The sequence below is a fragment of the Ailuropoda melanoleuca genome, chromosome 12, assembly GCF_002007445.2.
Source record: "Ailuropoda melanoleuca isolate Jingjing chromosome 12, ASM200744v2, whole genome shotgun sequence".
NCBI lineage: Eukaryota > Metazoa > Chordata > Mammalia > Carnivora > Ursidae > Ailuropoda > Ailuropoda melanoleuca.
Window position 1 is genome coordinate 36,830,616 of NC_048229.1, and position 27,061 is coordinate 36,857,676.

The 27,061-nt window shown below is 50.9% G+C and overlaps 1 protein-coding gene across 1 annotated transcript; it reads right to left on the reverse strand.

The window, feature by feature from the left end:
* Positions 1-27: 27 nt before the first annotated feature.
* On the reverse strand, positions 28-26,212 carry SAMD4B (sterile alpha motif domain containing 4B). The gene is made up of 13 exons (XM_002927385.4): positions 26,091-26,212; positions 24,426-24,828; positions 13,814-14,284; positions 9,136-9,375; positions 8,158-8,267; positions 7,912-7,998; positions 6,894-7,236; positions 6,192-6,277; positions 5,565-5,683; positions 4,814-5,012; positions 4,492-4,615; positions 2,439-2,522; positions 28-2,229 (listed from the first exon to the last, which is right to left on the reverse strand). Exons 2-13 carry the CDS (start codon positions 24,619-24,621, stop codon positions 2,201-2,203), a joined length of 2,088 nt encoding a protein of 695 aa, XP_002927431.1. The 5' UTR covers positions 24,622-24,828; positions 26,091-26,212; the 3' UTR covers positions 28-2,200.
* Between the last annotated feature and the right edge of the window lie 849 nt (positions 26,213-27,061).

The following is a 27,061-nucleotide window of genomic DNA, read 5'->3' on the forward strand; positions in this document are numbered from 1 at the left end:
ATAACAAAGTTCAGAATCCTTTTTTTGTTTTTGTTTCTTTTTTTTTTTTTTTCCAAAATAAGCCCAGACCATTAAACAAGTGAAACTCCAACAAGTAAGTCTTCTCCAACAGCGAGAAAAACTGTACAGTTACTCAAAGCTGATTCTGCCAGTGGGGCTGGGGATAGGAGGGAGGGTGAAATCATGGTGGGGGGAAGGGGGCTGGGGAGGGGGCTGGGGCAGAAGAGGGTCAGGGTCCTGCCCATCAGAGTGGGGCCGCCTGCGTCCTGCACACTCTGCTGTCAGGTGGGGGGAGGGGGGCAGCTCTTGCCTCCCATTGTGTATGTGTGTGTGGGGGGGTGTCCCTCACCACGTCCCAGTGCCAGGCAGAGCCAGCTCACCCTGATGGGTAGTAAAGAAGACAGGACTGGCTGGGAGGTGGTGAGGGTCCTGTAAGAGGGACACCCTGCTGAATCCAAACGAGGTGGCCCCTGTCCATCCCACTTCCCGGGGCTATTGGGAGAGGGGGACTGGAGAAGCCCTGGGAGTTTGAGGGGAATGAGCAAAGGCACAGAAACATGGAGGGGCCGGGGTGGGGGACTTGCATAGGTTGATGAGTGTGCAAGAGGTACATAAATAAACCTGACACCCCACCCAGCCCGGCACTGGGAGAGGAGGTGGGGACCTTAGCAGATCCCCAGGGCCACCCCACCCCCTGCCTTCCTCCCCCTCCCTGGGCTCAGAGCTGAGGGAGGTCCAGACCAGGAGGGCAGAGGCAAGAAGGTCTGGGGAATGGGCTGAGAGTGCAGGGAGGGCGGTGGTTTTAAAATTTTTTTTTTGGTTTTTTGTTTTTTCCCAACATTTTGTATCTTTAATAACATACACAATGGTTACCAGCCATATTCATAACAAAAGTTATTCATAAAATGTATCTAAAAATAACATTTTTTTTTCCTTTTCGGTGTGAAAAGCTTGAGAATGTCCCAGTGGGGGGTGGGGGGTTGAGTGGGAAGAGGGGTTGAAATAGGGGACCCTGGCTTCCCCACAGCCTGAACCCCCAAGTCCCCTCCCTCCACCTGGGCCCCAGCACAACCCCTCAGCAGGAACAGAGACCAGAGGGTCTGTATGACTCCACAGCTGGGACAAATCTCTGGGTTATGATCTAGTGTTCCACTTAAGTGAGGTCATGACAGAATGGGGGGGTGGGGAAGGATGAAAGAAAAGAGGGGTGGGGAAAGAAACCAAAAACCAAACAATCCCCGTTCCCTTATTCCTTAACCCCAAGTCTTTCAGCAACCAGACCTGGGAGTGGACAAGGGTGTGTGTTGGTTGCGGGAAGGGGATGTTAAGGCAACAGACTTCCTGACCTCACTGGCTGCCCTGGCTCCCAGCCTTCAACCTCTGCATCTGGGGAGCCAGGACTGGGGGGAAGTGGGGAAGGGCTAGGGGGTCTGGAGGAGTGGGCTCTGCCCTCTCCCCTCATAAAATTCAGGCTCCCCCTGCCACTTTCTTGGCTCAGAGAGAGGCCTGGGGATTCTAAAAATGAGAGGGAATGATCAGAGAGAAAAACCGTTAAGAACTATATAAATATGCATCTTAAATAGGCCTAAGAAATTAATTGTAGAGAACCTCTGATAAACAGGGCAAAAGGAGGTGAGTGAAAGGAGGGTGGCTCCTGTCCTCAGGGAATGATGGGAATGGGGAAGAAGAAGGTGGCAAGGAGAGAGAGAGAGAGAGGCTCCTCTCCTCATCCACCACCTTCTCCTTAGCTCCTCTCAAATAACATCCAGGAGAGCAGGTTATCAACCCCGCTTCTCTCTCCCCAAATGTCAGATGGTTCTGAGCAGGCCCCACAAGATAAGGGGGAAGCTGCTCCCTTAGGAGGGGCAGGTGGCTGGCAGTCTGGAGGAGGCAGGGGTGGGACGGGGCCAGGTGGGGGATGAGGGAGGGAAGGGGGGGCAGTCAGGCTGGTCAGTCCCTGCCCCCTTTATCCTGGCTGCCCCCTACCTCCCTGAGCCTCAGCAGAGATCCCTCGACGGGCCTGGGAGTGAGCAAGGCGTGTGCCAATGTTAAACAAAAGTTAAAAGGGTGAGAGAGTAGAAAAATACTAGAATGTATAGCTGAGCCAGCCCACCCTCTCGCTGTCGCGGAGAAGCCCGTTGGGGGTTGGCCCCCGCCCGCCGCCCAGGGAGCCTATGGGTGCGCTGGGCTGTGGGTCCCGTCAGATGGTGGAGGTTTTGTCTGTCCCATCTGTGGTAAGAAAGGGAGGAAGGGAGGAAGATCAGGAACTGGCGGGAGGCCCAAGAAAAGGCGCTTGGGTAGCCTGTCATCCCAGTCAGGCCCTCCCTGGAGGCTGGCCTCCCCTAGGGACCCCTCAGGATGCTCTGAGTTGCTCAGTTCAGAGGCGGAGACGCTGCTGGGTAGGTGGGAGCTGGGTCAGGGAAAGAGGAAATGCTCACCACCCAAGGCGTGTTCTGTCATGCTCAGACACAGAGACTCCAGAGTGGGATTGATCTCCAGGTCAGGCCCAGGGACCGGGCAGTCTGAGGGGGAGAGAGAACAGAGGCGAGGGCTGAACCAAGTGCAGAAGCAGAACCTGGGAGACAAAGGACTGGATGGGCTGGTGTGGGGGAGGGGCTGAAAGGGATAAGAGGAAAAGGAGGGAGGGAGGGAGAGGCAAGAGACAGAGAAACTGCGTGTAAGACGTAAGATGTGGCACATACCCCGATGGGAAGTATGACGGCATGGATGAAGGACACAGACAGGCCTGGGTGTGTCACAGAGCAGGCAGAGGCAACAATGGCAAGGGCAGAGGCTTAGCAATGAACAGAAAGCCTGACCGGCAGGCCAAGGGAGTGATGGGAAGCTGAGGGAGCTTCCTAGAGGCCACACACTGCATGTTGCCTTAGGCACAGTTGGGGGCATCAGCCCCAGGCACTGGGCAGCCTGTACTCCTTGACTGATGACCTGCTCTGTACTTGGTGCAGCAGCTTAATTAGAACCCTTCCCATCCCCACTTGGACTTGCTCCTCTGGGCAGGATGTCATCTGGGCAGGCCCGGCAGACAGGGCAAATCAGGACAGCCTCCATAGGGCTTATCCTCAAACCATCTCTAAAGGGATGTTCTGGTATCTGGGAAACAGCCCACCTCCCTGTGCAGACCTGACCCCACCGCACACTGCTTAAAACCCCTCCTTGGCTCCTCACGGCTAAGGGGAGGAAGCCTGAGCTTTCTACCTGAGTTCAGAAGACCTTGCTCCCACCTCCAGCCTCACCTGTCATCACATACCCACTGAACTCTGAGATCAGGCCATGTCAGGACACCTAATTGTCTCTTCTTAGCAAATATTTTTTTGACCTTGGGCAAGTCACCTGAGTCTCAGATTCATGACTGATATGATGGGAATAACACCAGCGCCCTCATGTATGCAGCCGGGAGGATCTGATTTGACGATGCGGAAAGCCTTTGGATACACAGTCCGGCACACAGCACACCAAAGAACTGTTCCATTTTCTAGCTCGTGCAGTTGATCCATCCAGTCATGTACATCAGTTACAGATGCTTACCATGTGCCAAGCTCTATGCTGCGATGAACACAATGGACAGGGTCCTCTGCCTCTGACAGATGGCAGTTACCATAAGCTCATAAGTTAAGAAACCAACTGATTTGGTAGTTTATGTCATGAAGCGCTTAGGGTCACCTGCAAATCTCATTTTTTAAAAAATGTTTTTTTAAGTAAAACTCTACCTCTAACATGGGGGTTGAACTCATAACCCTGAGACCAAGAGTTTCATGCTCGCTCTACTGATGAGCTAGCCAGGTGCCCCATCACCCGCAAATCGAAGATCTCTCCGGAGGCAGCCCTTCCCAGACCAGCTGTCTCTGCCTCTGCAGCCTCCGGGGCCACCAGAAGGCCCGCCCCAGGGCAGGGGACACCCCCACTCGACGAGAAAGGCAGGGCTAGAGTTTCTCTAACCTCACTTTTGCCCACTTCACCCTCATTCTGATCTCTCATCTCTAGACTGGTCTGTGAGCACAGGGAAAACAGCAGTCTCACCTCACAGACCCTTTAGTGTGGAAGCTGATCTAAGAATTGAAGTCTGTTGGTTCCTGTCTGGAAGAATCCCAGGGGGACTGACAGGCAGGACTCCCCTCCATAGAAACCTCGATGCTTCAACTGTCTCATCCCCTCCAGCCCTTCCAAACTGAGTATTTAATGACCCTCTAAGGAGATGGTAACAGAGACCAACAGGGACACTAAGACTGTGAACACAGGGAGGGAGAGGTGTGGAGGGGTAGGGCCGGGAGTAGGGGAGAGAGAAGACAGAGAAAGGAGGCAGGATCTGAGAAAGAAAACTGAAGTGGGGGAGTGGAGGGGTATAAGAAAACTCAGGATGTGGGAAGATGGGTGCAGAGTGGTGGGAGGTAGGAGAGGACAGGGGGAATGGGACTGAGAGAAGGGCCACCTAATGGTGTTGCTGAGGCAGAGCCCAGGGTGGAGGCAGCTTACCTGGAGGGAACATGAGAATGGCCTGGGGCGATGAATGGACCGGGAGGGAGTGGGTGCGCTGCACAGAGCTGCGGCTCTGGCTGGGCATGCTGTTGCTGCCTCCGGGGTTGGCAAACCACAGGTTCTGCATAGGGCACAGGAAAAGAGAAAAGTGGTGAGCTGAGCGGGAAGGGGAAGAGGCTGAGGCCCAAGCCCAGGCTCAGTGAAGCTGGCAAAGGAGCCTCTCCCCTCTGAGCCATGTGCAAACACATGGACATGCACAACCCAGGCACCACCACCCCAATCCCAGAAACGCCAGGCCCTCTGCTTCCCGCTGGCTCACCTGTCGGCCCTGGCCCCCAAGGCTGGGGCTAGTGAGGGCATGTCGGGGGGAGATGCCCCCAATGCCTGAAGGGCTCAGAAGGCCCATCCTGCCGGGTGGGAGGGCCCGGGGAGGCATGGGGAACTGCCGCTGGGTCCGCCGGGCCACCCCCATCCCCACAGAGCCAGCTATGGGAAGTGAGTTGGAGCCAAACGCCCAGCTGTGAGAGAGTAAAGGCAGGGTGTCAGTTGAAGTGGTTGGGGCCCCTCTGTCCCCCCCTTCCTCACCAACCCCCGCCATAATCTCCATGGGAAGGACAGAACACAGACCTGCTCTAACCAAGGATTCCCAGCCCAAGTCCTCGCATCACACACTGTACTCCTGCCCCCAAGGTACCCCCAGGACAGAGACAGGAGGAGACAAAGGTTTCCTCATATCCACTTACAGCAGTTCTCCTAACTTGAATTCTCAAGTGTGATATTTAGTGTTTGGGGAATAAAGGAACTTCACAGCCCCCTGCACACAGGGAAGGAGAACAGGGGACAGGCAAAGGGACAGGTGTTGCTTCTGCCAGCTCGGTACTCTGTTCTAGCGGTAAGAACACCCTGATCTTCTTTTGGGCAAGTCTTCACTGGGTGACTTGTGGAGGGTCACCCAGTGACTAAATGGGACAACTAATTTGCAGCCCAGAACGCGATCGGCCCACTGAGCACTACCTGTTCACCATCAAGGGCCTGGGAAGGAAGTGCCCACGGCCTGGCCACCCGCTTACCCTTTCTGCTGCCGGTAGTTCTGCATCTCTAGTGCAGCTTTGCGCGGGAAGGTCCGGAGGAGCTTTAGCACTTGCTGTTTCCAGGACAGCAGCCGTTTCTTCTGCGTCTCCGTGAACGCCTAGAATTGGGAGCGTGAAGCAGGGAGGGTGTGCTTTCAGATCTGCCTTCCATTCATCCACTCAAATATGTACTGCCTGCCTGCTCTGTGCCAGGCAAAGCTGGGATGCAGAGGTAAGCTGTGCACACAGAGCTCGCAGTTCAGCTGGGGAGAAGATCACATGCCACCTGAATTGTGATGAGCACTGCGAGGGAGAAGCCCAGGAGGCGCGAGAAACCTGATCTGTTATGAGGAGCCAGTGAAGGTGTCCCTGAGTGTATTCATTTGAACTGAGCGCTGAGGGACCAGCAGGAGGGAGGGGAATCTGGCTCCCCAGACAAGGAATATGTGGTAAGGCTCTGAGGAGGAGAGCTCACGGCAGCCGCTGGAGCCAACACTGGTGAGATGAGGGCTGGAGACGTTGGGTGGGTGCCTGCCAGGCAGGGCCCTGAGGGCCACACGAGGAAAGTAGTTGCTGAGAGTGATGGGGGCAGCCTTTCCCTTCTTGGGATGCCAGGGAAAGCCTCACCTCATGAGTCAGGCACTTTTCAATGAGCTGGAGGTAACTGGTGATGTTCTCCTCGTCTGGTCGGGACACCAGCAGCTGGGTGCACACTGAGGGATGAGGGCAAGGGAGGGAAGTTAGCCCCAGCTAACTTGCTTCTGCTCCCTCAGCCCCTGCTGGCCAGCACAAAAGTTGGAAGAGGACACTCAGGCTGGATGAGTTCTAGCTATGTGTGAAGCATGGTACCTGGCTATCCTGAGGATATATAAAGCCCACCATAGTGGTTCAGAGAGGTTGAATCACTTGCCCCAGGTCACACAGCTAAAAGGATATGGACCCAAGTGTAAAGTCGGCTATTCCATGCTGCCTTAGGAAAGGCCAAGCCCACTGTGAGTTTCACCATACCCGTTCTGTAGACTTTAGTCCCCTGTGAAAGAACCAATGGATTTGCCTCATACTGTACACAATTTCCACTGACGCTGTTCCACCTTCTGCTCAGGCTGAGACACTGTGCGGGTAAATCAGGGTTGTCTCCTACAATCAACCTGGACATACCTGAGGTCAGGGCTTTGCTACTCTCAGTCTCAGCCCTCTCCGAAGTGAGCTAGTCCCCAGGGTACTTTAAAAAGCTCTGCTCCCACCATTTAACTTGGATCTGATCCCTGATGACTGGGTTCACTTGGCTCCCTGTCCCAGAACTTCTTGCTGGGTCTTGCGTGGTCTCACCTTTGCCCATCACCCGTGTAAACTGGCTGGGGATGTCTCCGTCGGCGACGGGAGCCGGGGCTGGCTCACTGCCATCAGTGGGAGCCGGAGCTGGTGGAGGGGGGTAGCTCTCTGCAGCTGGAGGATCCTTGGCCTCAGTGCCCTTGTCTGTGCCGGGGTGAGCCAGGGGAGGCTCAGCACCTGGCAGCGGTGGCTCCCCCCGGCTCCCATCCTTGGCAGTAGGGGTGGTGGCAGCAGCAGCAGCCACAGTGGCCTGGAGGATGCTGTAAGCCTTGATGGGCGTGATGATTATCTGCTGCAGCTCCTGCAGAGCGTTGCGCAGATTCCCGCCTTCCAGCACATCCTGAGTAGGGAGGACACATCCAAGATCACATGCTGACCCCCACAGCTACACAGAATGACTACACAAGTGGGGTCAGACAGAGCTTAGAGAGGGCTGGTGGAACCCTGAGTCCTAGCACTTAGAGAAGGCACGTAAGGACAATACAAGCTCACATATACACACATAGACACACACATTTGTATACACGTATTCCCTCCTCCCCCCTTCAAAGTGGAGTTCCATGGGGCTCAGGAGAAGGTGGTCTGATGCTGGGGCCTCAGGGTCCCACCAAGGGTGGAACCAGTAAGCAAGTGGCAGGGAAAGGGGAAAAGGAATGCAAATCAAGGCAGATATGGAAGGGGAGTGAGTGAATGACAAACAGCCGAATGGAAAGAGATCATGCACACAGGGAGACATTCTGCTCCATCAGAAACACTAGTCAGAAATGGGAAAGTGAAAGGGGTCAGCAGGGACTGAGTTAACAGCGACAAAGTCTGGAGACACAGACCAGGACAGAAAGGGAGGGGAGCCTCTCAGTCATAGGCAGGTGAACCCTGTGATCCGACTTGCTCTTGGCCTCCCCAGGGCTGGGGCCTCTGGAGGTCAGACCTGAGAGCTGGGGAAGCCCCCAGGGGAGGCCACCCAGAGCCGCTGGGCAGTCCGCTGGCCTTGGAGATGGGGATACCAGGTCCTTACCTTCTCCAGGGACTTGAGGACGCTCTGCCTCTCGCGCAGCTTCTGGATGCTCAGGGCTATCTTGTGGCGGGCACCTTTGGTGACATTCTGTGGTAGGAGCAGAAGGGGATAGGAAGATGGCATGTGAGGCTGAAGTACTTGGGGTGCCCTAACAAGGCCTGAAGAGACACGAGAGGCTTGGGCCGCAAGAGTAATGTCAAAATGGTGCTGCCCCCAACACCTCCCTGATGGTCCCCTTGGCTTCACCTGAGACTCCAGATGCTGCTCAGTCAGTGTCATCATCTCCTCGTAGCTCATCTGTGAGAAGAGGGCCGCATACTTGTGCAAGCGGAGGCTTTTGAGCCATGAGGGCACATCTGTGGAAAAGGAGAACACAAAGTCAAGACTCTGGCCCTTGTGACCAGGGCAGAGGAAGGGTTGTGGGGAGGGAGCAGTTTTCTGCAGTTTTTAATGTTCCATCCTTGGTTGACCCTGAGGCCCCAAGCATCAGACCACCTTCTCCTGAGCCCCATGAACTCCACCTTGAAGGGGGGAAGATGGAATATGTGTACACAATGTAGCCAGAGGTAACATTAAAACTGCAGAAAACTGAGAAGAGTAGGGGAAAGGCAAAGGTTCATAAGCCACATTTTTTTTTTTTTAAAGATTTCATTTATTTCTTTGACAGAGAGAAGAACACAAGCAGGGGGAGCAGCAGGCAGAGGGAGAAGCTGGCTCCCTGCTCAGCCTGATGTGGGGCTCGATCCCATGACCGTGGGATAATGACCTGAGGCAAAGGCAGCCGCTTAACTGAGCCACCCAGGTGTCCCCATAAGCCACTTCTGCCCAGTTACACCCTTCTAAGTGGCCTTCCCTGGTATCAGGGCATCTGACCCTTCCGAGCTGTTTGATTGGATATGTACTAGGATGACCTCACTGGTGTCCCTAAAAGTCTTCCTGGAACTTCTGTTCCATCAGCTACCGCTATGTCCTGGCTTCCTTGTCAGGCTGGGGTGTCTGAGGGCAGGGGTTTCTCCCCTATCAGACCAGGGCCTAGAGGGATCTCTCTGCTCAGCCTTGAGCCCTAAGGACAGGGATTCACTCCTCCCCTCAGACCTGTCCCTGCCTAGGGTAGGGTAGAGGGTGATGAGACAGGAAGGTGGAAGCTACCACGGCTCCCTTCTGTCCTCTAAGCTATGCAGAAGCCTCTCTTCAGAGGGTCTTAGTGCTACCCTCCCGTCATACCTTTCATGCCACTGCCGTCCTCCTGGAAAGTGTTCCGGCTGGAGCCCTGCTCCTCCGTCTGCTCACTGCCAGAGGAGGCCACGCTGCTCTGGGGCGAGAGGGGTGCGTGGTCGGGCGTGGTGAAAGCAGCCCGGGCCCCAAGCTCCTCTGGACTCGGCCACTCACCAGGGGCCTGGGGGCTCGTGGGGATGAGCGACATGGAGCGTTTCAGCGGGCTGGGGTGAATTTGGCAGGGGAGACCTGGCCAGAGGGGGAGAGGCAAGAGGTCAGGTTTGGAGATCTGACCACAGGAGATCATGCCCCCCGGTTGGTGCCATGGACAGTGGCTCAGCCCCAGAATCCAACAACAGGAGGGGACCCTGATGTTTGAGGGGAAGTACCTACATGATAGTGCTCATTCCCTCATCCCCCACACCCCACCCATTAGCAAGCTCTCAGCCACAACTCTGAATCTCCCCACTTTCTCTTCCAGCACTCTGGTCTGTAACTGGCATCCCTTGTTGGAATTACTGCTATAGCCTCTCTACTGTTTTCTTGCCTTCATTCTTGCCTCCTCCAGTCCATTTACCTCACAGAAGCCACGCTGATCCTTCTAAAAATGCAAATCTGACCAAGTTCGTCCCTGCTTTAAATCCCACCTATGACTTCCCCTTACACCGAGTATAAAATGCAAACTTTTCCACACGCTTACAAGGCCCTGTGGGACCTGGGCCTTGCTCATCTCTGACCTCTCGCCTCCCCCAACTCACCCTTCAGTTCAAGCCTTTTTAGCTTTTCTTCCCTACCCACTCTCATTTGTTCCTGAACACTCACACTGTCCAACCTCAGGACTTCTGCACTTGCTCTTCCTTCTCGTCTTCCTGATCTTTGCAGCTGGCTCCCTAAAGTCTCATCTCCAGCAAGCATCATCTCTTCCAAGGCCTTCCCTGAGTAGCTGCCTCCCACCAAACTTGGTTACTCTATGACTCTTACTTATCTTCCTTACAGCACCTACCACAACCTGGAGTGATTTTACCTAGTTATTTGTTTACATGCTTATTAACTGTACACCCCTGCTACCATACAAGATCTGTGACAGCAGGGACTTGTCCTGTTTTAAAGATCACTGTATCCTCAGTAATTATAGTGGGACCTGGCCCGGAGGAGCTGCTTCATTAGTATTTGTAAAGTAAATGAATGAATGAAATATATAAACTGCTTCCTCAACATCCCTGTCATTGGGCCTCACCACCTCCCAAAGATGTTTCCTGTACAGAGCTAAAATCAGCTGCCTATGAGGCCCAGTGACTTAGGGTGGATCCAGGTCGTCTTCTACAAGATGTTTCATACTCTCCATCCATCCCATTCTTGAGGTAGGAAAAGGGCTCCAACCTGATTTTAACCATCCTCAGGACAGGGCAGGTTCCCATGAGCTTCCAGTCATGGAAACTTCCTCCCTCTGCCTAGCTCATGGCTCTTCCACCCTTCCCTGCCAGCTATCTCAGCCTTCACTCCTCAATCTCAGCCTTCACTCCTTAGCTCTTCTGTGACTCCTTCCTCTGCACTCCCTGGGGCCCTGTGTTACTGCCTCAAGCCTAGCATTTACTGCCTCCATCACCAGCCCACCTCTTGCACTGGACTCTGGGCTCATGTATATTAGGGCCACATATCTTGAAGGACAGGATGAAGCTTTTCAATTTCAAGCAGTTGCAGGAATAGCAACTCCGCTCAATCATTTCTGCGTTGCCAGGATCAGGTGCAGGGCATGATACACAAGAGCCTTCGGTTTCATAAAAGCCAAAAGGAGGGCACCCACGGTCTGTCTGAAGGGTGCTAAAGGTGCCTCTGAGCTTGACACAGGGAATTCAAAAGTACCCAAAGCCAAATAAAAAGACAAGGACACAAGGCCAAAAAGCCTCACTCTGAGTAGGTGAGAACATCAAGGCTGAGGGAACAGAAGCACTTTGCCCCAGTTGCCAGAGGGAGTTGAGAGGCAGCAATGGAAGAACCCTCGCCTTGTTTCTGATGGAAAGGCTGGGATTCCTGCCAGTGCTCCACTGAAACTCAACTCAGGAAGGACAACCAGCCTGGTACAGGCCCCAAACCACCTTCCTTCATCTGTGACAGTATCTATGCTCCTAGTCAGGAAGTCACCTGAAGGACAGGGCAGTACACTGATCTACTGCCCCAGGCCAGCCTCCACCTCTCCTAGGACCTCTGGGGTCCTTGTCCCACGGCTTCTTCCAAGTGTCTGGATTCCCAGAAAATGGCACCTTTTGGGCCCTATGGGACTCGGTATAGGTTTTTTGTTTTTTGTTTTTCTTTTGCCTGTCTTGGTGCCTATGGCCTCCTCCTCTTCCCTTCTCAGCCAAGGAGGAGGCAGGCAAGGCTGAGAGGGCAGGAAATTATCCTGATTGGAATGATCGTGCAGTTCCTGAGGAGCCCTGCTTGGCCAGGCACTGGGGTGGAGGCTGGCCACAGCATGAGGGCTATAAAAACAGGAATGCCGGCTGGAGATCCAGGGCCTCACACTCTCCAAGAAACCCTGGTCTGTCCTTGGCAGCACCCCAAACCCACCCTGCCTGCCCTTACAGGCTAATCCTTGCTCCCCACTCAAAAATATTGTAATGGTTTCCTGTTTCCTGCAACTGCCTGAAATTGAAAAGCTTCACCCTAACATTCAAGGCCCCCCAGAATGTGGCCCTAATATACTGAGATCTGAGAGTCAAGACAGACCTGCACTAAAATTCTGGCACTGCCACCTATTATCTTTATGATCCTGGGCAAATCACTTTGCCCCCTCTGCCTCCATTTCCAAGTAATGTCCTTGGCACAGGGGCAGGCACACAGTAAACATGAATGTCTGCTACTGCTATTACTCATTTAAATCCTTGCATCTCTCCATCCCAGCCAGACCTGTCTGCATACTCCAATTTGCCACCCCCGTGCCTTCATTTCATGCTGTATCCTCTACCTGGAATGCCCAATTCCTTTCTCTCTTCTGGTTCAACCCCTCTATCTGACGTTGTTCCAGCTTAGTTAGTCCTTTAATAGCTGCTGTCCCCATTGGGGGGAGGAAGAAATGGATGGGCACCCTGCATGGGTAACCCCTCCCCTTGATGAGGTCTGAGCATCTATGGGAGGGTCACTTTTACGTGGAGGCAATGTAGCACAGTAGTGAAAAGTATGAGCTGTGGAGCCAGACTGCCTGGATTTAAATTCTGGCTACACCACCTGGGGCAGGTGACTTTTCTGTGACTCAGCCAAAGAATTCATATTTGTAAAGTTCTCAGAACACCTTTTGAAAAAGACTGAATGCTCAATAATCTTAACTAGAATTATCTTTATTAATGTATTTTCCCAATTTGGACCCAGAAATTGTGATCCTCTGAGACTATAAAACAAGGTCTAACACACTTTGGGTTGCTAGAGGTGCCAGAAATGCTCTCCTATCCCTCTATTTTCCCTGATTCTTACCAGCACCTGGGAGGGAGGCAGGTGGCCAGGGCATCCATATGAAACTGGGAGAAGAGCGAGCTCAGGGCATCAAGGGTGTGTACCAGGTGCCACCAGGGGACCCAGGTTCGCCCCATCTGCTGGCATGGATGACATTTCACTGCCACTCTCTCTTGGCTTGCTTCAGCCACTACCAGCCAGCCAAAGGGGACCAGCCATGCTGAGGTTAAATCTTGGAAAACTCTCACACCCGGAGTCAGGTAATATTAACTCACCAAGTCTTGGAAATGCTATTTCCCCTTACCCTGTTCATTTCAACTAACATTTCAAAAGCTCACTAGAATACCAGCTCCTCCTGCTCACCCCAGCCTCTTGGGGAGCTTACCAACACAGCCCTTTCCAGACCACTTAGCTGGACAACAGCATAGTCACCAGAGGCAGACTCTGGTGTCAGACTGCCTAGGTCTGAACTTTGGACTGTTCTACTACTTGTTCTGTGTAAAACCTTGAATACATGACTTCACTTCTTTGAGTCTCATTGTCGTCTCTAGAATGGGGCTCAGGATAAAGGATTAAATGAGATCATGTCAGAAAAGCGCTTAAAGCACAGTCAACGCTCAACAACATTACCTACTATTACTAGTATCTTACAGTGTGAATTACATCTTACATAAACAGGCTTACAAACACAGATTTCTCAGAAACAATGCTGTTAGCTGAAGCCATACACACAAATCTACAATATCTAAGCTAGAAGAGACCTTAGATTACGGCCAGTAACTCAATGCTTTCAGAGGCCTGGCAGGTATCAGACATGCCCAAAGGAAGGTGGTGGGGGCACAGGCCAACTGTGGCACATGTGCAGGGAGGGAGCACACAATATTCAGCCCCATCTTATTGCTGCTACAGGATTACAGGACTTGAGTTGTCAGATTTTTTAAAACTTTTGAAGAGAAACTGAAATCTGGATTTTTAGGGGAAAATTCCCAATTTTTTATTTCCCGAATTTATTTTAAAACGTAACAAGACAAAATCAAAGATTCACTGAGTTTGGGCTCAACAAACCATGTCCATAGTTCAGCTAACAGCTCCCAGAATGCAGTTCACAACCTCTGCACGGCCTCCTAAAGCTGAGGTCCAGAGAGATTATGTGATTTGCCCAAGGCCAGAGAGCGAGTGAAGAGAGAGCCCAGTTTGGCCTTTTTCAAGTAGGCATGGCCTCCTGGGACCCCCACTCCCTCACCTGCATTTGCGTTGCTCCCAATACTGTTGATGGCTGGCGGCACTGAGCTGGATGGGTGGAAGGGCACGTGTCCATTTTCCCGGGGTGGCTTGTCCTGCCAGCCTGGCCCTGCCTCCCCAGGGCCCAGCTCTGCAGGGCCCCCCCACTCATCTGAGCCTTGGCGTGAGTGGTAGGTGGGCTCAGGACGGGTGCGGAAGCCACTAGCCAGCCGTTCTTCCAGGTGGCTCAGCCAGAGGGCCAGCGCATTGCGGTCCTCCAGTGTGGTGGCCGGGTGGATGAGGGCGTAAGAGAGCAGCTGGCGGCTCTCCTCGATGAAGGCATTGCTCTCGATCGAGTAGGCCAGCACTTTCTGCAGTAGCCTCATGTACTCCGACTTGGCCTCCGTGTTGCCTGGCTGAAGAAGGGGCAGGTGAGACAGCAGGAGAGATACCACCTTCTCTTTGGACTCCTGCTGCCACTGGCTGACGATGGCTGCAGAGGGGAGAAAAGGGAATGTCAGAGGAGCCAGGGTGCAGGCTTCCCTATAAACCCAGGAGTGCTACCTATAATCTGCTCCCTCAGCTCCAATCTCCTCTCCCTTTCCCCGCATGACGTCTGAGCTTGTCCTTCATTATCAGTGAGACCCAATGCACTCACCCTACTGCCAGAGTAATTTTTCCTGGTTCCATCACTCCTACTCTCCAACACCTGCTGTGGCTCCCCATCAGCCAAACTTGCTACTCTGGAATCTGAGCTCCTCCTGCTGTCCCCAGGCCTGCCCTTCTTGCTGTATCCCTGTTTATCATCTTCATGGCCTCTACCCATACCCCCTTTCCCCTTTCAAAAGAGCCTCTTTCCTGACAGGGAATGACAGTGGAATATGATGTTTAACAGTTTGGGCTCTGGAATCAGACAGTCTGGACTCTCCAACTTACTAGCTAGACCCTGGGCAAGTCACCTTGAACCTCACTGAGCAGTGATTTCCTCACCTGAAAAGTTTTGGAGATAATTACAGTACCCGATTCACAGTGTTGTTCTAAGATCCACTGAACTAATAAAGAATGGAAAGTGGCCAGGCATACAGAAAGAATATATTTACTAGACGCTTGCTGTTTATTTTTATTTTAAAGATTTGTTTATTTGAGGGGCGCCTGGGTGGCACAGCGGTTAAGCATCTGCCTTCAGCTCAGGGCGTGATCCCGGCGTTATGGGATCGCCCCACATGAGGCTCCTCTGCTATGAGCCTGCTTCTTCCTCTCCCACTCCCCCTGCTTGTGTTCCCTCTCTAGCTGGCTGTGTCTGTCTCTGTCGAATAAATAAATAAAATCTTTAAAAAAAAATAAAGATTTGTTTATTTGAAAGAGCGAACAAGAGAGAGAGAAGGAGCAGGGGGAGAGAGAGAGGGAGAAGCAGACTCCCCGCTGAACAGGGAGCCTGACAAGGGGCTCAATCCCAGGACTCTGGGATCATGACCTGAGTGGGAGGCTGACTGAGTCAACCCAAGGGCCCCTGCTTGCTGTTTTTTTTTAACTGGTCTCTTTGCCTCCAGATTTCCCCCTCCAATAGGCCCCATTCACCAAGATGGATTTCTCTTCCTAAAAGCACACCAAGATGTCATGTTCCTGACAAAGAGCTCACAATGGCAACCAACAGACTCAAGTTCCACAACTCCTAGCCAACAGCACCTTCATTTTTAGAGCACTTCCCACCTCTAGTTCTCCAGATAAAGATGCGGGATATCCCCACCTTCTATGGGGCTCTCGCCATACCACATTCATTCAAGTTTCCACACTCAAACTGAGATCTATGGCTTAAGCCTGCAACAATCTTCCTTCCTCCCATCCAAATTCTAGATCTTTTTTTATTTATTTGGCAGAGAGAGAGAGAGTGAGCACAAGCAGGGGGAACGGCAGGCAAAGGGAGAGGGAGAAGCAGGCTGTGGGACTCAATCCCAGGACCCTGGGATCATGACTTTAGCCGAAGGCAGACACTTAAACCAACTGAGCCACCCAGGTACCCAAATTCTGGACTGCCTAAACCTGCCCTCTTCTGGGAAGTGCCCCTGCCTGCTCCATGCCATAGTGATTTGGTGACGTCTTCTTCCCATCCCACAGTGTGACAGCCTAAGTCTGTCTGTGGAGATGAGCCAGGTTTCCCCTCTTGACCCAGAAGGGCACTCCCCAGGAATAAGGCCATAGCCTGGCCACATAAAGGAGGCCTTGGGAAGGAACTGTTACAGGTCTAAGTGTCGTCCTTGAAAACCTTGTTACCACTTCTGTAGCTAGCTCAATGGGTAGAGGATGGGAGGAAATGCTGACAGGGCAAAGGAAAGGGACAAAGAATACCAATACTTGAGAAAAGATATAATCATCAAGGACTAGAGCCAACTATGTCCTCTCTCTTGGGCAACTGAGCTCAGACCTGTAGCCAGGGTGACAATTTGCAAACACCTAACACGGGTGTTCTGAGAGATGAGCTACTGGGCTATTGGTAAGGTCCTAGGAAGGGGTAAAGAAGCTGGCTCTAACCTGACAGAGCTAGGATCCTTGAGGGGTGAGTGATGAAAAAGAACAGGCAGAGATGTGGCTTATGTCCCTCCTCTCCCACTTACTGACCATGTTACTCTGGGCAAATGTGGTAACTTCACTGAGCTTTACTTTCTCTATCTGTCAAGTGGGGGTCCAAATCATTCCTACCTGGCACAGCTACTATGAATTAAATGAGACCACAGCACAAAGCAGAGCACAAAGTTAAGTCCTCAGCAAATCTTAGCCACCCTATCTAACATCACGGTTATTGTATCTTATTGTGGCTCCTTCTTTTCAAATACCTCCAGAGATTCTAAAGCCACATGCCCACTCCTGGTCCTGGAAACGGAGAGGCTGGGAATGGGCATATATTACATAAGGAGAGCCTCAGAATTCTAAACATCTGGATTTCAAGTGAGCCCCGGTCTAGATCCCTCTGTATCTGACAGTGTCTCAACCCAACTTCCTAAAGGCTTAAGATTCCAAGGACCATTGGTCTCCTCTGCACAGGGAGCCTTGCATAAGAACGTGAGAAACACCCCCTCCTCACGCCTCTCTTTCTCTTAATGACCTGTGTGGAAATCTATGGTCTAGGAATTCACATAAATTTCCAATTCTGCTTAAATCTGTAGCTTAAATGAATCACACACAACTCCCAACTCCTGGCCATATAACTACACATTCTCTTGGCCTGTGACTCTCTGCTCTAAGCTTCCTAGAGAACCCCTGTTTGAGTACCCAGGGGTTCATCCATTTATGCAGTCATCAATTTCTGTTATGCCCATAGTACTGGCCAAAACAGAACAGTAATACTACACAATAACAGTAATCACGGGTTGCATTTATTGAGCATTTACTATATGCCAGACACTATGCTAAGAACCTCACCTCAACCCTCTTTTAACATCCTCATCTATAAGATTTCAGGAGGTGGAATCACTTCCCCAAAGTGACAGAGCCAAGATCTGAACCCAGGTCAGTCAGCCTCCAGAACCGGGAGGAACTTTTACCTGTAACACCATACTAGTTTTCCAATGACAAGTCTCTTGTTCTCCACCCGCTCGCCATCCCTAGCTTTCCAGATCTCATGCAGGACCTGCCACTCAAGGCTAGGAAACCTCATTTCCTCCAGTCTTCTCTTGAACCAGCTCCCCATGACTCCAAGGCTGATTCTTAGGTCATCTTCATACCTAAGGATGTTTCCAAGGTGGGACAGGCCTTTCTGATTTCCGGAAGCCTTCACCTTTCCCACCCTCCTACCTCCATCTGGCACTTGATCACATCGGAATGAATACCCTGGTACTCCATTTTCCTGACTTAATCCCTGAATTTTTTGCTCTTGATGAGAAGGAAGAAGAAATACAGTGATGAAGATTAAGGACAGAAAGTCAAAGACTTGCATCCTGGCTATGTTATACAATTGCCTGGGCAATGTGTTTCCTCCTCTGGAAAAGGGGGATTACAGGGCTACTGAGAGGATTTAGGGCGACAATGCATGTAAATCACCTGACAGAGTCTGCCCACAGTAAGCACTTAGTATGTGACTCAATGATTGGTGTTTTTCCTCCCTTCTCCAGCAGTCAGCCTACCCCTTCCAGCCTTACCCTGATGTTCTCAATCGCTGTTGTTTAGGCCTTACAGGGTAGCCAGAGGCATCCGGGACAGAGAGAAGCCTTGTCTAGTCCCTCCCCCACCCCAGAATACTGCCAGGACCCCAGGGCTACGGGACACAGCCTCTCTTCTGGTACTGCCAGGGGACATGACAAAACAGCCCCAAGGGTTGGGCTCAATGAAGGACCTTGTTCTACTATGGAGAGAGGAGAGAGTGGTTTTGGACGACTGGAGGCTGACCCTGGGGAAATGTGTGTTCATGTGTCTGTGCAGCAGTGCGGTGGGGAGGGCGGGCCTCCCATGACTGGGAAGCATCAGTGAGCACTGGAACTGGTCCAAGGAATTTGCGCAGCCTCAGGCCCCTTGGGGTGAGCCCAGCTGGGGCTGCAGATGACGGGTGGGGATGAAACTTCGTTTCCTGCTCAGATCAGAAAAGTCTGGCCCAGAGTTGAGGCATAGCAGGGGCCTAATGAATACCTGCACAATTGAACCCAGATGGTCTCCTGGAAGGCAGTGGTGTCTATGTGTGTATCATGTGCCCTCTCGAGGACACCCTGACCTCAGGTGACCCTGTCTCATGTCCTAGCAGAGTATACTGGGTAAGAACACAGGTTGAACAGGCAGACTTGCCTGGATTAAAAATCTACCTCTGCTTCTAAGACCTAGTCAACATAATTGTGGGCCAGTCCTTTAACTTCTCTGAGCCTGGTCTCCTCTTCTGTACAGCAGGGGTAGTAAAAACCCTACATCACAGATTCAATGAGAAAATCGTGCGAAACACCTAACATGTGTTAAGTACTCCATGCATTTTAACTATTATTGTCATTGCTCCTGGTTGAAGATTTAGAGCCCACGCTGTTTTGGGGCTGTGGGGAGTAATTAACATAGGAGGGCACATTTGGGATGCTCCCTTAAGATTCCCGACAAGGGTGGGGAATTTCACGCAGTTATTTACCAAAAACAGACATATCGCTGGTTCCTTTGAGTTAGAGACACAATAAGCAATGATGAAATTCTGGAGGTGGGAGGATGGGGGAGGGGGCTGGGGAATGCCATGATGCCAATGGCTGCTTCACATCAAGCTGCAAACCTGGATTCTGCAGGCACGGAGAGGACCAGAGAGACTGTGCATGAGTACCCTCCTTGGCCAGGTGACCAGAGCTAAGTAGGTCATGACCCTGGGTTCTGGCAAATCATAGGAGCCAAATATATCTTGGAGACTACCATAAGAGCAAATCCATTTTTATGTGCTGGGCTGTTGCAACAATCGTGGCAGCCTCAGGCACTCGTCACAGGGGCTGGGGTTTGGCTGCAAACACACCCTTCTCTACCTCACCCCAGCTCGCACAAACATGGGGGAGGGCCAGGGGGCTCACATTTTTGTTTGATGAACTGTGTCAGTAGAGCCTGAAAGGGGAGGGTGGAGGCATGAAGCTGAGCTCTGGTGACTCATTCAGCCTCGGCCCCCTCCTGACCTCAGTTTCCCCACCCAGATTCAGTGAGCCAGAGAGGGAGGAGTTTAAACCTGCTGGATACAGGGACTCTGACTCAGAGGACAGGAGGAGGAAAGAAATGCAGGAAATGTGGCCCAGGAAACTGAAGGACCAGGGAGGGAAGGGGATTTCAGCTTCCCTGGCTCTACCCTTTTGGTCCAAGTCTGCATCAGGGGGAAAGAGAGAGCCAGGATTACTGTTATGGCTCCAAACAGGAAGGGAAAACAGCACTGGGAAAAGGAACAGGGATGACAGCAAGGGGAAAGCTGGGACCTGTCCTTCCCTGTTCCAGAGACCCTTAGGATACTACTGCTTTTCTCTTCCTGGGTATTGTTTCAGATTCTGCTTCCATGAAACTAACACTGGCTGCCTGGGCTGGGGGACTTCCCTAAACCCTTCCAGCTGCTTGAGAGGAAGGAAAAACCCAGACCAGATCCCCTTTACACAGCCCTAACTCCCCACTCCCAGTAGGCTGCATACCCTCACCACCTTCCTGGGCCCACCCAGAATCATCGCCAGTATCAAGACAAGTGGTTCTCCACTGGATGCATACAAGAGCCAACTAGGGAGCTTAAAAAATATCAGACTTGCTGGGCATAGGACTCAGCCTCAAATTATTATTATTATTATTATTATTACTTTTTTAAGATTTTATTTATTTGACAGAGAGAGACAGAGCACAGCAGGAAGAACAGCAGGAAGAGGGAGAGGGAGAAGCAGGCTCCCCGATGAGCAGGGAGCCCGATGCGGGGCTCGATCCACCTGAGCCGAAGGCGGACACTTAACGACTGAGCCACCCAGGAGCCCCCCTCAGATTATTTTTATAAAGTCCTTGAGTGATTCTGATATGAAGCCAGCGTTGGGACACACTTGCCTAGATCAAGCCCTCTGCATTCCCTGCCCTTTTTAAGGAGATGGGCAGGTGGGTAGCTCTGACCCAAACCCAAACCTGAACCCAGGTCTCCTTGGGAGAACTTAAAGGAGGAGCAGGGTTGGGTGGCTGAGACACAGAATACAAACCCAAAAAATGGCAGAGGATCTACCCCACTGTTCAGCCACCCTGGTCTGAAGGGATCTAAAAAGCTGAAGAGTTTCAGACCCTATAAGAGGCAGCTCTTCCCTGGACAGGTGCACCAACTAAATTCATGATTTGATCTGTGGGGTAAGTGTGCATCTTGGTGGTGGAGGGTGGGGGCAGGGAACAGATTCTCTGAACAGTCTATCTCCTAAAATATTAAGAACTATTCTTTTAGAAGAACATGCTGGGCTCCCAAACAAAGGAAGTAATATGGTTGGCTGTGGCTCTATCTTCTTTGGGGCGTTATTTCAGAGCCCAAGAGGCACTTTATCTACAACAACCCTCTGTGTTCAGATACAGATCCTCAGGCTCAAGAGGGGTAGAGCTAGGCCAACACACGAGAGGTGTTAGTGGCAGAGATGGATCTAGAACTCCTGGATGTCCCGATTCCTATTCTCAAGTACCATGACAAATGATTCATCCAGCAGGGCATCATCTCTCAAACTGCCTGGTCAGCAGAATCTGGGTACATGCTCCCTGGCCGATCCCCTCAGGATTCTGATTCGGTGGGCCTGGCTTGGGGGGAGGGGCTGGATTTTAACAGTCACTACCCCCCACCAGGTGAGGTGGATGATGATGCAAGTTTGGGAAACACAAGGGAACGGGAAGGCCATAATGAACAAGGGAAGAGAAAAAGGCAGAGGGCGCACAGTTCCTTCCATAAGGCAGGCCTCTAGGCCCAGGAAGTAGTTCCTTCCTTCACAAATAAGGCAAGGGGGCTGTTCTACTTGAGGGTGGGACAAAGACAGGAGACACAGGCCTCCTTAGTCTTGGAGCCCCCATGTCTATTAAGAAAGAGGCACTCAAGGTTCTATAGAACTTACCTCTGTGATCACTTCTCTCCAGTCATGCTCTGCTCTAATCCTGGCAGGATTCCTGCCAACTCCAATATACACCATAACCCTCCTTCTCTTCTTTCATTCTAAGTTTTCCCTACCTCTCCATCCAAGTACCAGCTTGTTATATTCTCACCATCTGACATAGACTGTGGCTGAACACCTTGATTTATATTTTCATTCACCAGTAAATTCATTCCTCATCAATTCTCAACCCTGGCTAGGCATTACCCCCCCAAATCCCAATGCAAACCATCTGGGATGGGCCTTGGTTCTTGGTATAAAGTGTACCATGTCTTTCAAGGCAACCTGGTAAAAGGGAATATTTTATTTATTTATATATTTAATTTTTTTTTTTTTTTTTAAGATTTATTTGTTTGAGAGCAAGCGAGCACATGTGAGTCAGCACACAAGCAGGGGGGAAGCAGAGGGGACAAGCAGACTCCGCACTGAGCATGGAGCCTGAGGTGGAGCTAGATCCCATGACCCTGAGATCATAACCTGAGTTGAAATCAAGAGTCAGAAGAGTCAGAGGCTTAACTGACTGAGCCACCCAGGTGCCCCTAGGGACTATTTTAAATGCACATCACTTCAAATTAGCAGTTCCACAGAATTCTAGGAATTTATCCTTGAGATGCTTAAAGGTTACTCATTGCAACACTGTTTGTAAGAGCAAGATCAAATATACCATATGGTAGAGACTACCGGTCAAGAGCAAGAGCTCTGAAGTCAAATTCCAGTTCCACCTCTGACCAGTCAGTTGTATGACCCAGGACAAGTCCCTAAACCTCTCCAGACCTTAGTCTCCTCATCTATAAAATGAGGGAACAGTAAGACCTACAGAGCTGTTGAGAGGCTTAAATGAGTAATAAAGATAAAGTATTGCTTGATACCCAGGTAGGGCTCCACAAATGTTACCTGTTCTACCTATTCTTGCTATTATGTAGCCATTAACAATGAAGGATATATATTTATCTCCTGAATATGAAATCTTCAAGTTATACCGTTAAATAAAATCAGTTAACATGCACAGTATTCTGCTCTATGTATTAAAATGATCAAACAATGAAGAAGCTGAAGGGAGAGAATGTGTGTACTCATACATGCACAGAATATCTCACAAAACATATACCAACTGGGAACGTGGAAGTATGGAAGGGAGGAGATCTCACTTTTTACCTTCATACGGTTTGATTTTACAAGTTTTGAAAACAAACACAAACATTAAACATGCTCTAAGAAAAAAAAAGAATAAATACCACTGATGGTTCTGATAAACAGCCTAGATTGGCACCCAGTGCTCATGCAACTGCCCGCTCAGGATGGGGTGGGAGGGATGTGTGCCAAAGCTGCATAAGACAACGGCCTGCCCCAAAGGAGTCCGAATCTGGGTGCAGAGCCATATCGTAACCAAGAGCTCCTGCCCCCGATGCTAAAGAGGAGACTTCCACGGTGGGTAGGGAGGGTGGGGTGTGAAGCTGCTAAGCTCTGAGCCTGCTGCAGCCTTGCTAGGTTCTTGCTCTTACTGTCCTCCAGTGAGGGATCTAAGCCAGTGTGACTCCTGGCCTGAGGAGCCACCTCACCCCATAACCGTGGTGCTTCTGTGACTTGTACATAAAAATTCAGAAAAATAAAGGTGACTGTGACAAAGGCGGATGGGCCTGGGGAGATGAGGGAAGCCAGGCAACTCTGTGGCTCCCCAGTCCCAATCTTAGCAGCCCATGTAGATTTCCTCACCAATAAAATGGGGATAGTAACAGTACCTATTTCATGGGATTGCTGTGAGGACTAAATGAGTTACTGACAATAAAAACAATGTACATTTGAGTTTAGTACATGCCAGGTATTGTTCTCAGAGCTCACAACAACCCTAGAAGGTAAGCACAGTTACTGTCTTGATTTTAAAGAAGAAGAAACCAAGGCACAGAAAGATTAAGTTACTTCGTTATATAGCAAATGACAGAACTGGGATTTAAACCCAGGCAGTCTGGGGATGCCTGGGTGGCTCAGGCAGCTAAGCATCTGCCTTTGGCTCAGGTCATGATCCCAGGGTCCTGGGATCAAAACCTGAATCAGGCTCCTTGCTCAGTGGGCAGCCTGCTCCTCCTTCTGCCTGTAGCTCCCCCTGCTTGTGCTCTCTCTCTGACAAATAAATAAATAAAATCTTAAAAAAAAAAAAAACAAAACCCAGACAGTCTGACTCTAGAGCCACCAAAGAAGACTGCTTTTGAAGTTAGTATACAAGTAAAGCCAGTACTTGGCTTGTTGTAAGGGCTCGACGTGAACTATTATCATGGGGAAGAAGGTGGGAAGGGTTTGGATGCGCTGACACAGAGCCCCTAGCACGACTTGCCCTCTTCTCTAACCGCCATCTCTCTCTCACCCATCGCTGAGGTCGACAGCTCCCTAGCCCTGTGGAGGCCTAGAGGCCAGAATGGCTTCAGCAGTGTCCAGAGAGGGTTCCCTGTCCTGACTCATGTCTACGACCAGGACTCTTGGGACAGACAGTTCTAGAGAAGCCTGGCTCAGCCATCCCAATGCCAACCTCATGGGACCCAGAGTACCTCTCTACTGAGTGCTTAGGGAACAGATAGGACTATATCTAAACTCAAAACTCTCTTGAAGCTGTTTATGCCTTAAGTCCAACTTACCTTTGGGAATAAAGAATAGTTTCAGATGACTCGTAAATTTTAGAAGAATTCTAAAATTCCTTCCTAGCTCTGGTGTCCTGGAGCTTGAGAAATGAATTATTTGCTCAGCTTCCAACCCCCTTTAACAGGTAATGACTTTAGTCTCTTCCTCTGTCGCCTAGACAGGCCACCCTATGTAACTTTTCCTGTTATGGGTTGTTTCCAGTTTGCACTGTTCTTCCTAGTAATCCCTCATTCCACATCTGAGGACATCTGGCAACAAAGCCCCAGGAGATCTATGATGATGACTTGGGAGGTCAGGGACTCCCCACCCACCAACAAGCTCAGAACCCACATTTCTCAGCATCATTGTGGGGGTGGGGCCCCTCAGCCTTGACACCTGCTCTTGTTCCAGGTCTCCCTTCCACTGTGCTTGTCTCTAGGGGTGGAGACTCACCAGCACTGTTGGCCTCCGACTCCAGCAGGTGGATATCATTGCAGTCCGCCAGTGAGTGCTCCAGACAGAGCTGCAGGAAGCGGGCCTGGGTGCGAGTGACCCGCTTCAGAAGTGACAGCAGGGCCACTGTCTGCTCACACTCATTCCAGCCCTTGAACCAGCCAGCGAGGATGCCCACCTGGTCTCGGAACATCATGGTGCCGGGCCTAGGGCCAGGGTGGGGGGGACGGCGGTGGCAAGGGCCAGCGCCGTCACATGGTCTCGGCTCGGGGCTCCTGTTACTTCTCCCCTGAGGGCCAGGGCTTGAGGACGTTCCCTGGCGTGGTGGCAACGGGCAGTGGGGGGAGGAGGAAACCTGCTCACATCGGGGGAGGTCTTGGTCCAGCCACACCTCTCCAGGCTCCTAGAAAAGGAAGCAAGGGGGTCAGACAGAATGAAAGGGCTGGAACTGGCGTGGTTAGTGCGGGTTGAGGGGGTAAGGAGGCTTCATGCCTTCCTCTCTCAGGGTATCTGCTCTGCTGAGCCCCGGCACAGAAAGATGAAGCCAATTACCAGATACTAAACCAATTTTCCCTCCAAACTCCAAATTCAGAGAAAAGGCTTGATTGATTTCAGAGAGACTAAGGAGATGATGTTGCCCAGCAGGCCTGGCTGTCATAGGACCAAAGGAAGCAGAGTAAGTTGGTAGGATTTTCCAGAAATGGGAAATAGAGAGGTTGCACACTATAGGGAAATATCTGAATTAATGGAGACCTGGTCCCTGGTGACACATGACCCCCAGAACATGCCTTGACCTTGCTGGTCTCTGGCCACCTCTTCTGAGAGTGGGAAAGAGTGACTGCTCACCTGCTAAGAGGACTCCACGGTGTTTATATTATTTTAATCTAAGACTCACAAAGCTAAGATGTGAGTGGATAATGGGGTGGTGATCCCACTAGAGATCTTGAGTATGCAGACAGCTAACTGATCAGTAACTGCCTCAGTGCCCACAGGTAAGGGCATGGACAAAGGCTTTTTCAAAGATTTCCAACAGGCTGGGGGATCTCACCTCCTTCAACCCAGCTCTGCCCCCTCTGGAAAAGGTGCAGTTCTGATCTCTAAGATCCCACTCGTCTCCGCTCTGTGGTGAGTCTCCCCCAGACCTCTTCTTTATTCCCCTGAAGGCTACTCCTGACCCAAGCCCCCTGGGTTGGGAAGTCCCCCTGGGTCCCGAAAATGCCAGACTATCATCTAGACTCCTAAGAACACAAAGGATGCCAACCTGAGAAGGGTCATATCCAAAGTAAAAAAAACTCCCAAGCAAGAAAGTGTCCAAATTCCTCTCTTAGACAGGAACTACACAGGAGCTGTGTTAACTGGGCAGACAACAGGCCTATTCTTCAGCTGACTGATTTCTGAACACTACTCTGAAGCCTTTTTCTAAGTGTCTCAAGCTCCAGGTCTCCACTCACATTTCCCTGTCTCTCCTGCAACCAGAGCCTTGGCTCTATCCCCAAACCACATTTGGCTCCATCTCCTTCTGGCTGCCAAAGGATTGAGAACTCCACACAAAGACCGATTGAACCTGTTGGGCTCAGGTCTTAGGGAGCTACTGCCATCTCCCTGAACTTCCATGCTCCTGCTGAAGAGGGCTATAAGGTACATCTGAGGATGGCTGTGACTCACCTGGCAGATCCTCTGTGGGACACCTGAAGAGAGCAAACTGGCCCAGATGTCAATCCCTTTGGATATAAGGAAAAGTGTAGATGAAAATAAAACCTTGTTCCACGTTAAACAGACCTCCTAGATATCTTTTTTTAAGGTTTTTTTTTTTTTTTAATTAATCTCTACACTCAATGTGGGGCTTGAACTCATGACCTTGAGATCGAGATTTATATACTCTTCTGACTGAGCCAGCCAAGCGCCCCCGGAAATCTTTTTAAAAAGGAAATAAAATGTTGCCTCCTGGCTTAAATCCTCCAATGACTTCCCAGTGCACTTAAATGAAACCTAAACTAAACCTGAACATATCTTGGCCTACAGGGCCCTGCATGACTCCTGTGACCTCTCCAACCTCATCTTGTACCAAGTCTTCTTATTCACTGGAATTATCTTCTCCCAGACTTACTTATGGCTGGCCCCTTCTTGTCACTCAGGTCTGAGCTCAATGTCACTTCCTCAGAGAGAGCTTCCCTGACCATACTAAGGAGTCTGTCACACTAACCCTATTTCTTCTATATAATTTGACATCCTCAGGTATCATCTTATTTTTGTTGTTTCTCTTTCCACCAAAAAGCAAGCTATATGGTTACCCAGTGCCCGGAACAGTGACTGGCACATAGATAGTGCTCAATATGTATTTGTTGAAAGAATGAATAAGAAGGTAAGCATGGAAGCCACACTTGAGATTTCTACAGCCTCGGGGCGAGAAGATGATAGAAGGAATGGTCCACAGAATGGCAAATAGATTTAGAAACCTTGTTCTAAGAGAAAAATTTGAAGGCACTGAGGAAATTTCCCCAGGGGAAGAGAAGACTCAGAAGGAATGACATAACTGACTTCGGATATCTGAAGGGATAGCACAAAGAAGAGCAATTAGATTTGTTCTTTTACTCCAGAGGAGAACCAGGGAAAATGGCTGGAAGTGAGAGGTGACA

What these genes read in the sequence shown, in the direction of transcription:
- SAMD4B (XM_002927385.4), bottom strand. Translation starts at nt 24,621, where the DNA reads ATGATGTTCCGAGACCAGGTGGGCATCCTCGCTGGCTGGTTCAAGGGC. An exon ending in GTCGGAGGCCAACAGTGCTG is followed by an intron (nt 14,285 to 24,425) that starts GTGAGTCTCCAC and finishes TCCCCTCTGCAG; the next exon opens with CCATCGTCAGCCAGTGGCAG. An exon ending in GACAGAACACGCCTTGGGTG is followed by an intron (nt 2,230 to 2,438) that starts GTGAGCATTTCC and finishes TTCTTACCACAG; the next exon opens with ATGGGACAGACAAAACCTCC.